Source organism: Anopheles stephensi, chromosome 2, assembly GCF_013141755.1.
Source record: "Anopheles stephensi strain Indian chromosome 2, UCI_ANSTEP_V1.0, whole genome shotgun sequence".
Taxonomy (NCBI): Eukaryota; Metazoa; Arthropoda; class Insecta; order Diptera; family Culicidae; genus Anopheles; species Anopheles stephensi.
This window is the reverse complement of record NC_050202.1, coordinates 45680819-45696531: the sequence shown is the minus strand read 5'-3', so window position 1 is coordinate 45696531 and position 15713 is coordinate 45680819. Positions and strand designations below refer to the sequence as shown.

The window sequence follows — 15713 nt, the reverse complement described above, 5'->3', positions numbered from 1 at the left end:
TGTAGATTTTATGCGAAAAGCAGCTAGGATATTTTGCGAACCGAAGTTACTCTTTCGATACGCAGAGCAGCGTGGTCGGCACGGCTTTAAACTTTCGGCACGTTGAGCGCATTAATTTCAATCGGTTCGCCTTTAACTTTAAGTTGGTTGGGTGCTGGTTGGATAGAAGACCAGAGAAGCCTGACTAAAGCAGGTGCTCTTTTATGGCTCAACTATTGAGAAATGGTAAACAGTGCTTTAACGGAGTGCGCCGTTCTCAGTGGGAACAAATCCATTCTACTGCATCGCTTGCGGTTTTCCCTTCCGGTGAATGCATGATTAGTGCAACCGTCAATCTCGAGCACCGCACTGTCTTATCTCATTGCACTTTATTTTAACTTCGCTCCGCAGCGGTGGACCAGCGCGCTAAATTTTCCCTTCCAATCTCTCGGTAGTAAATTGCGGAAATTCAACTTCAACTAACGCGACCAGACGATGTTGTTTGCATGTGATAAATCACACTCACCAGCTGTCGTGTCCCGCGACATTGCCCAACCAGCAAGCACTGGAGCAGGAAGCCGCTGGTTAAAAGCTTCACACAGTACAGAAAGTCCTCATTTGTCTTAATCGTCGTTCGCCGGGAAGATAACGGCAAAGAGTAAACCAACCGCAACAACAGCAAAAAACACACACATTATCCAAAACACTGGAATGGGAAGAGTAAATTGTTGTTCGTGGCCATCGTTGATGTTGTTGACCGAAAAATCTCCCGCGAAAAAAAAAACTTGATTTTCGCTTACTCCTTGTTGATACTAAATTGCTGCCAAGGGATCCGAAGCACTATCGCACACAAACGGCGGAAAAGTTTCGTACACGCGTAAATCCTCGGTTTCAACGTGGCAGCCCAGTTAAAGCTGGATATTGGGAACGAAACGAGCGAATCCATCACATGTGTTGATGACATGGTGCAAACAAGTGTGTGCGTGTGTTTGTGAGTTTTGGACGGAGTGGTTGAATCTTTTATTAAACTCCTCAACAAGAGCATGACGTCCCCGGCAGGAATGGTTAAAGCAGTATTGATTGCTACCAGAACTCGAGATGAGATTCGTGGAAATTTTAAAGCAAAGGCTGCTCGCTGCAGAAGACGCGGTTGAGTGAATTTGAATTTCATCCAGTGAGGGTAGAAAAGAAAATGTTGGAGACGAAAAGCCACACGTGTCACAAACATGAAGCGTCGCGTAGGAAGCAAAAGTAATTTTGAATGTTTTCAAGGGTCTGAAGTTTTTGCCTTAACCTTTTGAAAAAAAACTTATCTTCACAAGTCAATCAACTTTCTAAGTAAAATCTGCTTATTAATCTTAATTTGAAGCATAAATAATAATTATTTAACATATGCAAAGATCCCAAAGAGAAGTTTCTAAAGTACCCAAAAATATATTAAACGTGCTTGAAAGATTATCTGATGACACTAGAGATGTTTTAAATCAAATACTTTATGCTGTCAGAGCCGTAAGCGAAAGGCAAGCAAGTTTTCGTTTGATGAACAGATGCAAACAGTGGGACATGGTTTAATAATACTAAATTCTCCCCTGGATCGCAACATGACCATGACTTTGCCCACCCTCCGTTGACCACAAATCCGATCTTGAAAGTGGTATGAAAATGGCCGGCTGCTCCACGGGGACAATCGCCCACTATTCCGGACACCAGCAGCACGGCAAGAAAGCAACATCGGCACCGAAGCTCGCCGATCCTTTCTGGCTCATGCAAGGCTAGAAAGAATCCTATTAAAAGCACGAACTTCCGCATAAACCAAGAAACCTTCCGGGCCAACCAGACGCAAGGCCGAGGGACGTAACGAACACACTGTGTAACCGGTGTTGCGGTAACGTTTTGTCAACTTGAAACTGCACCAACGAGACAAAGCTGCAAAACCCGTGTACTAATATTTGCTGGCAGAAACCGCACTCGGGGGAGCTCGGAAGTTCTTGGGGATCAAAAGCAAAACCACAGTTAAAGCGTCCGTCATGTTTCTTCAGAGATGAAAGCCCGAGAATGTCCCCGAATGATCGAAGCGTGATGGGTGCGCTTGGGTATGGTAAAGTTTGCAGCAAACTAATTTCCGGCTCCATTCGTAATGAACGCACGAGTCACAGTTTATTGGGCAACGGTAGGACCCGAAGCGCAAAAAAGCAGAGCATGGACAGCGACCAAGTTTTCGGCGGTTTAGAACGATGAGTTCATAGCTTTCTGATTGGAGTATCGTGCAATTGAGTTGCGGCAGGATCCTTCCGAAGGTTTTTGATTACATCGCGCGTAACCTTCCTTCGTTTGGTTCGCACAGAAATGTATGTCCAGTGAAGCAAGCACTTCACAGACATTCCACCATTATCCGGACTGTGTGTTGGCTTCCGCGTGGACAACTTCACCACGGCTTTTGATGGCCGCACCATGTATTATGTCAAGCGTAACAACACCCGGAATCAGATCTTCCGTGCTTTCGAAACGTTGTCTTCCCTGTCATAGCAACACGCACCCCACACAAGCCCCGAGATCCGAGACCCATCGGATTCTTGTGAAAGAACCAGCCGGCAGAGGCCTATGCGACGCACAAGACGAACCAGTGACACAAACACGACCAAGACTACGGCTACGAAAAATGGGAGCTGGCCCATAATTCATGCTAATTGCTGGTTGTACATTTTAATAAATAAATAAATTATCCTTCTCTCCTCCACATTCTGCTTCTTCTGAGGCGGCACTCGAGTAGCCTCTGTGCGAGTGTATGTGTTGCTGTATGCGTAGGTTCCGTGCGCAGACCATGCGACAACCGCAACCGGAACCGGTACCGGGGAACTTTCATCCCCGACCATGCGCGGTCTCGACCACGGACGGAAGTAATCTCGGCAGCAGTACTGTGCCGACCGAGGCCCTGTGACTGTGAAGGGATTTTGCAGCTTTCACCGGATGACACCATTTTTACTTCACTGCGGCTGATTTCCGGTCTGGTGCGGGGCTCGCAATACACGTCCTGCGTTTCGATGCAGTCGTCGCCCGGTGCATAACGCGCCATGTAAACCACTAATGTGCAAACTATGTAAAGAAGTGTAAATGAACTTACTTTGTAACGGACAGGGAGAAAGTTATTTATATTATGAACCGTTTCGGGGTTTGTGTGTGAGTGTGTGTTTTTAAGCAAACATCTATTTCAATAACCTTTCGGACCGTATTTACCTTCAGGTCTGCCGGACCTGTAGCGTGGTCGAAAAGCTTTACCACTTTCCCATCTTGCGCGCGAGCAGGTTTTCGGGTGGTCCGCTGAGTAACTTTTATTAAAAATGAATAATTAACCGGTCGTGAAAAAACACGGACCGTCACCGCTACCCACCGTAGTGCCGCCGACCACGGATCGGACTACGGGTTCCAAAGGTGGACTTTTAACAATGCCCTCGAAAAGGTACACCCAACAGCCCATACCAACAATCAAACAACCCCAAAGGATTTGGCCGGCGTTCAGAGAAGGGAAGGCCCGCGGAAGGTGGAGGGGCGCAGAGGCAGAGAGTGAGAGAGAAAGTTTTCCCCAGGGAATTTGAATTTCAAATACGCTCAACTTTACTAGGCCGGCTTTTGTGGTTCACAGCTCGACCACAATACTCTAACACGCGCTCTCTCTCTACAACGTAGACTAGATCCACTGTTCCTTAGAACTACGGCGCGCACGTCGATGAACAGATATTGTGGTCGTTATGTTGCTTTTGATTCATTTTTTTTTTGTTTGGTTCACCCACCACCCGTTCGTTCATTTCATCTTCCTAATAACCATTAAATCGGTTACAATCGGTTGCTTTCTTGCCCCTCGTCACATCCCGCCAAAACAGAAACAATGTCCTGCGGCGGTTTTTTGAGTTCGCTACGATAGCCCAAAACAATCGGGTAAAAACTTTTCGTTTGTCCGACCCACCTCCCGTTGCGGCTTCGGATCACTGCCATTCTGCGGGAAAAGCGTATGACCGCGGACGCGGCGTGGGACGAATGGATGGGTTCATTTAATCTGCTCCCGAAATGCCTGAGGGAAGCTTACGAGCGACTCTGGAGCACGTCACAGTTTCGTCCATCCGTTTTGGTTTGAGGAAAGACGAAACTGTGACGTGCGGAATGCGGGACAGTTGTTATTAATTACGGTACTCAGCACGCGTACCTCGCTTCGCTTTCTCCCCACGGAGTATCCTGCTTTCGCCGCACCGTCGGATCGGTGTGTCGCGGCGAGGAGATACACTTCATTATATTTAAATTTAATTACTCCGTGCGATATTCCCGGCGATTGCCTGACGGCCGGCTCCTGTCCCACCGTTGTGATCTTTGCGGTTTGGTCGTCTTATTGTGCGGCCTGCGTATCGTATCACCTTACGTTATTGCACAGGTTGTTATTTAGCACACTAATCCTGGGGAACTGATCGCACCGTCAACCGACGGCTGGGAGCTGTGTGTACAAATCTAATTTGTATCTCACCTTATCTGTCCTCGATTCTGTCCTTTCACGCAGCTACTACCACCGTGGGATGCTTCGAAGCAGGGCATACTGTCATTTAAATTTCGCACAAACGAGCCAAATGGATTAATAATCCTCAACACAATGACCCGCGCACCGAAGGTAGGTTAGGGGAGCGTGTCTCACTGGCCGGGTGTGTATTTATCGTGTCTTTCCGTCCCGTCTTAACAGAGTAACTTCTTCGCGGTCGAGCTGCTGAATGGACACATCTACATCCACATGGATCTTGGTTCGGGAGCGGTCAAGGTACGTGCATCGAGACGCCGGGTGGATGACGGGGTTTGGCACGAGCTGTCACTGCGTCGGAATGGGCGCGATGGAAAGGTCGGCGTGGATGGGCAGTGGAACGAGTTCCGGACGCCGGGAGAAGCGTCCCAGATGCAGCTGGACAGTCCTATGTACATCGGTGGAATTGGGCCACCGTACGCGGAGATTTACATTCCGCCGGCCATTTGGACTGCTACACTACGGCAGGGATTCGTCGGATGTTTGCGGGATCTTACGTTGTCTGGGAAGCCGGTGGATATTGCACACATCGCGCGGCAACAGGATTCAGGTGAGTTATTGCGTGTGGTGTTTGTGTGTGAAATAGCTATAATAATATCAATTCCGTACAAGAAGTGTTGGGCCAACTAAATCTTTTAAAGGAAACCTCGCAGTAACTTCACGATCACTGAGTGTAACAAGCTCGTATTGAGCTCATAACTACTTCGAGAGCTTCATAGTGAGGACAAAGCCTCATAGTCACGACAGAAGCACTATTTATAGTGAGACAGAGCTATTTTGCGAGGGAGAAGCTTCATTATGGGGTGCTACATTGTAACGACTCAGTAACTTTATTAGGGCAGAGCTTCATAGTGAGGGTAGAGCTACTTTGTGTGGATAAGGCATTACAACGAAGGCAGAGCTACATTGTGAGCGTAGAGCTTCATAATAAAGGGATCGCTAGTTTGTGAGGACAAATCTGACACATATTGATAGAAATGTAAGTTTGCAAGGGCAGAGCTTCACAGTGATGGCAAAGTTTCGTAGTGAGGGCATAGCCTCACAGACAGGGCAAAGTTTTTAGAAATGAAAGATCTCCAAGAGACCCAGAGTAATGAGAATAGGAGAACAGAAATTCTCGAGCTCTTTATGCAACCCTAATACAACTAACTATGCCTAACCCCTATCTATTTCTCCCCTATCAGGTGCCATCAAACCGTCGTGTCACGTGATAGCCAACCAGTGTGGCGGTCAGGTCTCACCCTGCCAGAACGGTGGTCAATGTACCGAGGGTTGGAACCGCCCACTTTGCGACTGTTCGGCTACCCTGTTCACTGGACCGACCTGTGGCCGCGAGTCAGCCACCCTTGCATTCAACGGATCGCAGCACATGGCCGTATGGATCGGCGGAACGCAGGGCAGCCGAACACAGACGGAAGAGCTGGTCATACGCTTCAAAACATCTCGGCCAGCCGGACTGCTGCTGCTTACCAGCGCCGAATCTAGCTCATCCGATCGGCTCGAGATCGGTCTGGTAGCTGGTCGAGTGCGTGCCAACGTCCGGCTTGGAGATCGCGAAAAGGTGCCCCACGATTTTTAACCTTCCTCCACTACCGCTAACCGGGTTGATTTCTTGCTCTTCCGCTCTAATCCACAGAACTTGCTCGCCGGTCTGACCGTCCTAAACGATAACAACTGGCACACGGTGAGATTTTCTCGCCGTGCGTCCAATCTGCGGCTGCAAGTTGACGGGACACAGCCCGTCAGGGGTATGTTATGTATGTATCAACAGCACCATTACTTTTTTGCCCTTATTACGTGTCGTGACGTGTCGTTTCTCTTTCTTGAATTGAGACGAATCGAAAACTGTTTGCAAAGTTCAATGTTTTGATATTCGAACGATCCGATCCGATCCAAACGAACGAAAACGCAAAAGCGAAAGGAAACAAAAGCAAAAAACCAAAAACCAAACTAAGCGAACCATTTAACGAGAGAAGCAACGACCATGAACTGCATCCTGCCCAGCCGGTAGGACGTATCTAAAATTGTTACCAATTTACGCAATTCCGACGACTGATTCCGACGCCATCCAAACCATCTCCCCCAACCAATCTCCAAGGTCCAAGGTCCGGGTTCTCGTTCCCAGTCATCCTCTTTACCTTCATCATCACCTCCGAGGCACCTTCGAGCCTTGCCGCAAAGCGAAATCTTTATTTGCATGACTAAAAACTGCTCGTTGGTGGTCCAACCAATCAACCAAACAGCAAACAAAATTCGACTCTACTTACTCTCTACCATCCCCGAGGTGCTAGAGTAGCTTCGTGACGGAGAATTCAATCGGACTACCAGGAAGTTCCGACAGATCGTTCCAACACCATCAACGACTTTCCTCTTACATCTTATCAACCCTCTCGTTTGCGCTATTGATCTATTATTGCATTCACTTCCGTCTGTCATGAAATTCCATGGAAAATATTCCGTTGTATTCAGTTGGTCCTATTTTTATCACATCCAATTTTAGTTTCTCATGCTCATTCAATCATCTTTACTCTATGCTAGACTGCTAAAATGTTTCTCCTTATTGTTGAAGGCTGAATTACGCATAAATTATATGATAAGTAGGAGCTCATGGCAAATGGGATGCTGTACAAATTACTAACAAATATTTATCAAGCCGTTGAAAAATTGTTCCAAGCAGAAGCAACTGGGGCGATCCGGTGGCCGAAGCGATAACGGCCCCAGTCTTACAACAGCTGGATCGGGGTTCAAAACCTATTAAAACTGCCACCCCGTGCGCCGGACTGGCTATCTAGCTGAGGGTAAAATCAAGTCTCAGAAAGCCAGCAATGGCAGGCCAAGACCTTTCTAGGTTGCTAGTGCCAAGGAAGAAGAAGTACTAATAAGATTCCACAACAATACTCCGATCAGACCAATTAAAAGCATAACAGACGCTTTCAACGGCGTGTCCAAGAGCAATGCGTCTCTTTCCCAAACGCTAGCCAGGGAAAGCAGGACAAAAAATCCGAAAATAATCAAACATAATCTTATAAAGCGAAATTAGCGAGAAAATTGCTTTTTGATGGTTTTATTTTTCCGCCCTCAAAGCAGCAGCAACACAAAACGGCGTTGAGGAGTAAAGATTTTTTTTGTCTGTGTCCCCGGCTGTAACTTTAAAAATCGGGCACCATCAACCAATGCCGCTAGCCATTTGCATGACCTTCGTCGGTGGAAGCAACACTGTAAAATCACCCCCCTAAACGATCCACTCTCGTGCCTCTCTGGGTTTCCCCTTTTCTGAATGGTAGGCATCATTAAAATGTGCTTAAGGGTAGACATCACTCCTAGGCCCCACGAGACCTTCAGGCAAAACGTTACACAGGCGAACTCGACCCCAAAAAAAACGAGGGATTAATCCTACACAATATGTATGGCAAAGCCGTTCGTACCACCAAATCCAGCGTATCCTGCTTGGTGTACGGATTATGTGGCTTGCTTTAGATGATGCTATGTGATGTCTTTTGGGGCGTCCACGTCTACCTAAACCATCAACAACAGACGGTAACTTTAAGGTTCGCTCTGGTTAACGGATAAAACGACCGATCGATTTCGCCCCTTTCACCCCAAATGCGATGAAGCTTGAGAATTTTCTTAATCAAAACATCAACATCCGGTCTGTTTTATCTGTGTTGGCGTGAACTGCTCAACGCACAATTTTAGAATGTGTTTCCCGAAAAAAAAAAACCAAAAGCCCGCTGACGGTAAGACACCGTGAAACGATAGACAAGACTACCTGAGATTCCTTTCTCATTGCCCAAGCGAAACAAACACCCGTCGACTAAAACCGAACCGAATTCACGCTCTCCTTGCGACTACAACAATATTGCAGCCCTGTCGGAAAATACCTGGCATAGCACATAACTTACGTAATACGCACCGTGGCGTGTTTGCTCTCCGGCCACAATCCTTTTGGGCTGGTTAGTGCCGCTTCCCGTCCGACTTTCGGCTGAGGAGAGAAAGTTTGCACCGTGTGGTGATATTGGCAGCGCACACAAACACACAGACTCACGCACGCACAGATTCTCTTGGTAACGTTAAAATTAATTAAATCGTTTGACCTGTTGTGGGATGACGGCTCGGTAAGCTTTCGGTTGATTTTATTGAAGTGATAAAAATAGTTTCCTCCTGGTGGGAACAAGCATTCGCAATTAGCATTACGATGCCACCGATTTATAAGGGGATGCTAGTGAGGCAAATTTTACACGACATTAAGAATGCCATTTTGTTGCCGAATGTTGCTAACTTTTCTTCAAAACTATTTCAATCTATTGCTCGATGGTCGCCAATAACATAACGAGTCCATTGACTTTGATACTAATAATAATAGCTCAGCGATAGGTCGGGCATTGGCAAAGCGACAGCGAGAAATAACATCTTAGCTTTATGGATATGAGTTTGCGGCTTCGGCGTTCTCGCCCGGCCCGGTTGAGAAAATCGGAGTACATCAATTAGCTCGAATGATGGTAGCAGACCAGCCAGTTTAATGCTCATCGATGGCAGCAATTGTCACTAATTAAAACATGGTTCAGTGGTTTGTATCCATCGCCAATCGTACCTCGACAGATTCAATTAAATGTAGCCCATTTGCCCGGCACGGGCTTACGGTTTACGGGGCCAGATTTAATGCTCGCTCGGTACGGTTCGCGTAGCCGACTGCAAACGATATGAAGCATTCCTGTTGTTCTTCAAGCACACACCCCCAGCGCTAATGTTCCAGGTGACAAACCGAATGACATTTGGTTGAAAAACCATGTTCCAACTAAATCACTTCCCGAACAGTCTGCCTACAACCGGAAGGCGTATGTGCACGTGACACGAGATTTGAGTGCATAGCATTCGCTTATCGTGATCTATTATCTTCGATTGCAATTGCAGATAGTGTGTTTGTGCTCGTGTAGGTGGTGCACCTACGCCTGACACATTACCATTTCGCCCACCCACGGGAGCATTCGTGTGCTGCCCGAATGCTTTGTAATGCTTAACAGCGCGGCCAACTTGTTTCCGCCTATTACACCGGCGTACCGATAATCGTGTAACACGCTTGGTTGTGGTTTTGTCGAATTGGTCCCACGCTTCCACATCGTTCACTCGTTCGCATGTGCGCAGATGCACTACGATGATGCATACTGCAATACCACTCTGGGAACTCTACGGTTGCGTTTGGATTGAAGCATTACCGTCACCCGGTGTGTTCGATTCGTGTGAATGAGCGCATAGTAATAAAATTATTATTCACACAGGTACGTGAAACTTAAGTTGGTATTTTTTTCTGTGGAAATTAAATAATAAAACAAATTCGAAATGAACCATTCGTTCTACAAAATCTCATATCCATGGAGACGCATGGTCTTTTACTTCCCAAGGAAATCATCCACGCAATGAAAATCTCCTGGCGAGTGGTTTATGTCGCACAAACTTTCATTGCGTCATTGAATTGAATAATCTGCAGCAATTATGATGCACTGCAGCCCATATCCCATATCGCACAGTGCTAGAGGGACAAAATACAATTACGAATTTTTTCGATTGTTTCACTCATCCGCTCTACAAAACCTGAAATAATTGCCCATTATGCCGGTACATTTGTTGTGCAATTAACACACATACACACACAAGTACATACAAATACATGACACCAACGGTGTTGCCCAAGCAAGCAAGGAAAGAGGCTGCTTGATTTATCGATAGCGATCCATGCGGAGTTGCACCGAATATCCGAGGCAATAACTATCGGACAGCCATACACAACGCATCATACAGCCCTACCATTGGGTGGTGTTCGCCATACAATGCTCTGCCTTGTATAATGCTGCGAACGATCGTTCATCATTAAGCTGAAAATTGATTCATTGCCATTGGAATTGGTGTTGTGCGCTTCAAAAACCTGAACTCGAGTTTTTTTCCCTCCACTCCCCTGGTAAACACATGATGCAATAAATAATCTACCGTTCCCACATGACAAGGTAATGACATGTGATTATACGCACACTCGAGCATATTTTCAATTTCAACCGTACGGTTGCAAAACCACCGTTGAGCGCTTTTTGTTACTTCCCTTTTGCTGGATTATACGCTTCGTACCTGGGTCGTAACAGTGTACAGTTAACCAAAGCGAAAAAATGCGATAAAACATATTAAAGTACGAGAGCGGCATTCAGCTTGAGTTTTCAATTGCGATCATCAGTGCTGACCATTTGCATTTGTAGCACCCGGTGTGGCAACAGTAAAAACCTCAGGGTCAAGCTAGACAATCTACCTTATGACGTGGATTTTAAAAAAAACTGTTTATCGATTGACAACGACCAATGGCAATCAAAACCAGTGACGTCGTACGCTATATTTTATCTACTGTACACAGTGTTTCATTTGTTTTCTTTTTTCTCACCTTGTTCTATCCATCCATTTCATCTCTGTGTTATTCTGCATTCCTCTTTGACCATTCTCTTCCATTAAACCCCCAAACGAACACGTAACTCCGTAACATGCATTCATTCGTCAAGTACTTGCGCCTTATCCTACCTCGGTCTGCTCTAATTGTAAATTACTACTCATACTACACCTGTTAGTCCACAAGTTCGCCCATCAACGCGTGACGCTTGTGTGATACATTTCCAAAACAAACGCAACGCAACACTGACAATTGTGTATTGGTTTGGAGAGGCAACACTTGGCAGCGAGCGAGCGAGCGAGCGAGCAATCTGATTGCTGTAACGAATTGGATTGCATCATTGCTGACAGTTTGTCAGCCGGGTTTTGCGCTGGCCCCAAAGCTAAAAAGCACAAGAACAAACAAACCCATGCCGGGACGAACGGAAAACGTCCGTCCAACAACACGGCGAGTGGCATTTTCGAAAAAAAAAGAATCAAAAAACTACAAACGACGCGAACGAAACGAACGCGTTCAAAATTTAATCGAACGTCAGGGCGCTATTTTATGTGCACCAAACTTTTTACCTTTTATTTTCCAAACTACTAGTTTGTTTGTTTGTTATTGTATTGTTTCTTTTTCTGTTAATTTATGTTAGTTTTATCGTTTCCCGATCTGTTGTCTACCTCTTTGGCTACTAATCAAAGTACTGTGATTCACTTATTATTGTGATTAGCTCTAAAAAAACATATCCTTCCTATATATCTATATTGCATTTACCTTTTTAACACTTGTTACGCAAAGATTTGCCACAGTTTCACGATTTATCACAGTCCATCACCACCACCACCACCACCACCACTACCACTACCACCACCACAAGATAAGCACACGCACAATAACCCAGATCTAGAGAGAAAAAAAATCACACACCACTTAGAGTTATAGCGTTTGTGTGAGAGCACTCTGTTTGCTTTATACCAAATTTCCTTCTTACTTTAATACTGGTAATGTAATGCACACACTTTTATATTTAATAAAAAAACACCATACACAACCAGGGCGCGTTCAGCATTGTTAGGTAGAAAGTTTGTTTTTCAACCTTTCCATTTCCTTCGAAAGCAATGCATTTCAATTATTCTGCCCATACACTCAAGTATCGCGTACTGCCCTTAATTAAAAGTAGTTAACAGCACAGCTTAACAGTTTATATGAGCAACCATTGTCACGATGTTTGTGTAGCATATTTGTAACTTTTTAATTGCTTTTACAACGGTACAGCACACTAAGAGTGCACTTGCATTTGCTTCGTGAATGTTTTAATTTCTATTGCGTCAAGTACTAGAACACTTATTAATACAAACAATGTTTTGTAGTTAAATAAGCCTCAAACACAGCAGCTGGGTAAAGTTTGCATGTAGGAAAATAAAATCGAAAATCGAAATCATTTTTTTTCTGCGGGATATTTGCTGTTAGTGTGGTGTAGTACTGCAAACGGTATTTCTAACTCACTCTGTAAGCTGCCCTTCGTTGGTCATTTCGTTAGCAGAAACTCCACCAACGTATAACGCCAAACGTCTTTTACGTTATAAATGACCAATTATTGGCACGGAACAGACAACCTTCAGGCGTAGTAGTAACCTTCAGGCGGCATAATAAGGCACCAACCCAAGGTGGTTCATTCAGTGTTTTTCAGTTTTTTTTCTTTTTTTTTCAATGTTCTTGCATTTGGCTTGTAGTTTTAGTGTGCGTGCTTGCATAAGCAAAGCATTCAGGCATCGGTTTAGTAGGAAGGAGGGCACAATTTTGTGAGCAACCTTCGCTCGGTCTCGAAACATTAATCGCTGCAACGATGTCATGCACCAACATCATTAGGATGGTGTGGTCAGTTTACCATTACGGTACAGTTGTAGTTGAATTTTACAAAAGAATTTTCCTATAATGAACGTCAGATTGCAACAGATTAGAATTTTGAAAAGTTAGCTATAAAACTCTAGAGCTTCTGGATCGAGGGACCTGCAAATATTTTTCATCATTCATTTTTTTTACAGTTTGCGAGCCGTGAATGTTTTACAATAAATGTAGGGTTTCTATATTTTTTGTAACTAATTTTTTTTAAATCATTTTACAGATCAAAATGTTAATTGAGGACTGTTTAGGTGATGAAGCTCTATGAAGCTATTTTGTTGTAAAATTAATTGTCGTTACACAAAAGAGCTACCTTTGAAAGCTATACAGTTTGTCCTTAATCGCGAAATAGGCCTCGGTTGCATTCTCTTGAATTCTTGGAATAGGCTAGTACCAGTTTGAGACTCATCAGGACAACATCTTTCATGCCGCAATTAAATTTGTTCTTTATTGTTCCTATCCAAAGACAGTGATATAAAGCAAACAGAAGAAATTCGTTTCTTCCAATGGTCTGACAGCTGTCAAATTTATACGCATATCTTTTGAAGGAAAGAATTTACTGCAAATCATATGGATTAAATTCTAGTAATACCATCTACGTGTAATGACAAAGACTTAGCTCAGACTTAACTCAGTCACCTATTAAGTGTGAAAGAGGTAACCAGTTCATGGCTAGATTTTCTACGTATTACCAAAGTCTAAGTAAAGTGTTACTAAAATTTCCCTTAGCTAATAGTGAGAATCATGAAAACGCCTATTTGGTTCTATCGAAAACCGTTTGCAGTTGTCGTAACCGGGAGACTTATAAAGGAATATCACTCTAACCAGCCCTTCAAATCAATATGGAGAATTCTTGCAATGCATGTTTTTAATGTCACTGTTATTTGCAACAGCAAAGTTTACATAAATTGCATTTTATAGCAGTAGTCACTACACTCCTCTTCCATACAAGCTTAGATACATATTTCACTCGATGCTAATAGACACATCTACAAAAAAAACAGACTAACAATTCTACAGAACATGGATGAAAAGCACAACTCTACCCAATTAAGCACATCCACAGGAAAAACTTTAACAGAAAAAAACTACAGTCTTTCAAACACCAGCCCCTTCAACTGCAGCCTTGAAAGCGCACCTTACCGATAAAACAGAATGGCAATCACCATTGAACCAATATTATAGTAATCGGCTTGAAACGAAAGCTCCCTGATCGCTGTTTTTCCGTGCATTTTTAAAATGTGATCCATTATCCTTGTTTTATTCCATTAGCTCGTCTGTTCTTTTTTAAGTTCTTTTTTGTTCTTTTAAACCACTTTTGTTCCATCGTTTATCGTTTGTCTAGTTCTAGAAACGGTGCCTCTGCACTGAATCTGCGTGCACCACATTCACACGCACGCACACACTCGTAGACCGCAGATGACCACACAGCGACTGACACTAGTGTTTGTCATCTTCACCCCCTCTCTCTCCCCCACCACTCCAACCCTTTCAGCTGCACCAAGCTTTTGCCTGATCTGGTGTAAAACGAAGCACGTAAACTGACGCTCCTCCAACAGAGATGAATTTTACGCACGGATTGCATTTTTGTTTTGATTGCCCTCTCTCTCAGTCTGTCTATCTCTCTATCTCTGTCTGCGTGTTTGTGTGTGCGTGAGTGTTAGAATATCTATTTAGGGTTTTCTTCCGCAACCGCAAAACCGGTATCATGTTATGTCTATTTGTTCGATTCCGTGCATCGCACGTGCTGCAACACTACCTTAATCATATGCAACAAACACAGCGCTGTTTTGTTAGGAAGCAATACATGTGATAGTATCGAACAGCTGCGATGTGCGATTTTTACGTGTCTATCGGTTTTGGTTTTGACTACTAGCCTTGCAACCACCACCAACACCACCAGCACCACACCCAGAGCCAGCTGCAAACACATTTTTGTCCTTTCCATTTTGCGTGTTCCACGTGTGTGTCTTCGTGCTTCCTCCTCTGTCTGTCTCTTCCAAGCGCACCTAGCCCTGCTGCAGGACACGCGATTAGTCGCGCCCGCTCCTTCACGAACGTACGCGGTGTACGTACACAATTCCCGTTTTTTTTTTTTTTGTTATGTAGATCACCAATATCCCGGCGCCATTTTTGGCTTCTCCTTGGAATCACCGCATCGAATGGTATCATCTGTATTGTCGCTCACTGTGTTCACGGCACCCATCCTCCATTCACATCCTCCTTACCTGACCCTCTTACTGAGCGCGCATTGCATCGAACTAGACTGCACCCAACATCATCTCTTCATCATTCTCCCAACCCATGCCTCACTACTGCACCCACCTTGCCGCACCGGTGTTTCATCGCTAACCTCACATGTCGGGCGCGATTGTTTGTGGCATCCAGCCAGACCAAATTTGACCATAACTTATCTTAACCCGGGACACCAGCATACAGTTCAGGTGGAACTGCTGACCGTTACAGTAACCTAGCCCATTATCCGATTGATCGTGCACTCGTTACTGAAAGTTCTTTCTTCACGTATTTTCGATCCGTCGACACCAATTCATTCATGCTTGGTAGTAGTGGACGTAATTGCTAGCCGCTTATCGTTGTGAATGTAGCTGTAGTGTGCATGAACCTCTGCGAAATCCCTAACTTTCGTAATCCCTAACTTCTTAAATCCTTTTATATGTGGAAAATAGATTTTACAGGGTTGTACGACAATTTTTTTAGTGTCAGCGATTATTCTGCTTGTGAAGGACTATTTCAACAACAAATGAATAGCTCGTAGCCATGGATATGAATTTTATTTCCGTCATGCGATATTCCAGCAAATTAGTCAAACAGAACAGGGTTTGTACACACTCCAGTGTTTCTCAAATC

At 44.6% G+C, this 15713-nt stretch overlaps 1 protein-coding gene across 8 annotated transcripts in view; it reads left to right on the top strand.

The window, feature by feature from the left end:
- The window catches only part of LOC118506889 (neurexin-3), a 100182-nt gene that overhangs the window by 70363 nt on the left and 14106 nt on the right, over nucleotides 1-15713 (top strand). For 6 of the 8 annotated variants that reach the window (XM_036044660.1, XM_036044659.1, XM_036044657.1 and 3 more), the window contains 4 exons: nucleotides 4523-4630; nucleotides 4700-5084; nucleotides 5719-6095; nucleotides 6171-6291. In XM_036044660.1, the coding sequence (XP_035900553.1) occupies nucleotides 4523-4630; nucleotides 4700-5084; nucleotides 5719-6095; nucleotides 6171-6291 (991 nt within the window). The remainder of the gene's footprint in view (nucleotides 1-4522; nucleotides 4631-4699; nucleotides 5085-5718; nucleotides 6096-6170; nucleotides 6292-15713) is intronic. The other 2 variants (XM_036044658.1, XM_036044663.1) reach the window with 1 other exon arrangement.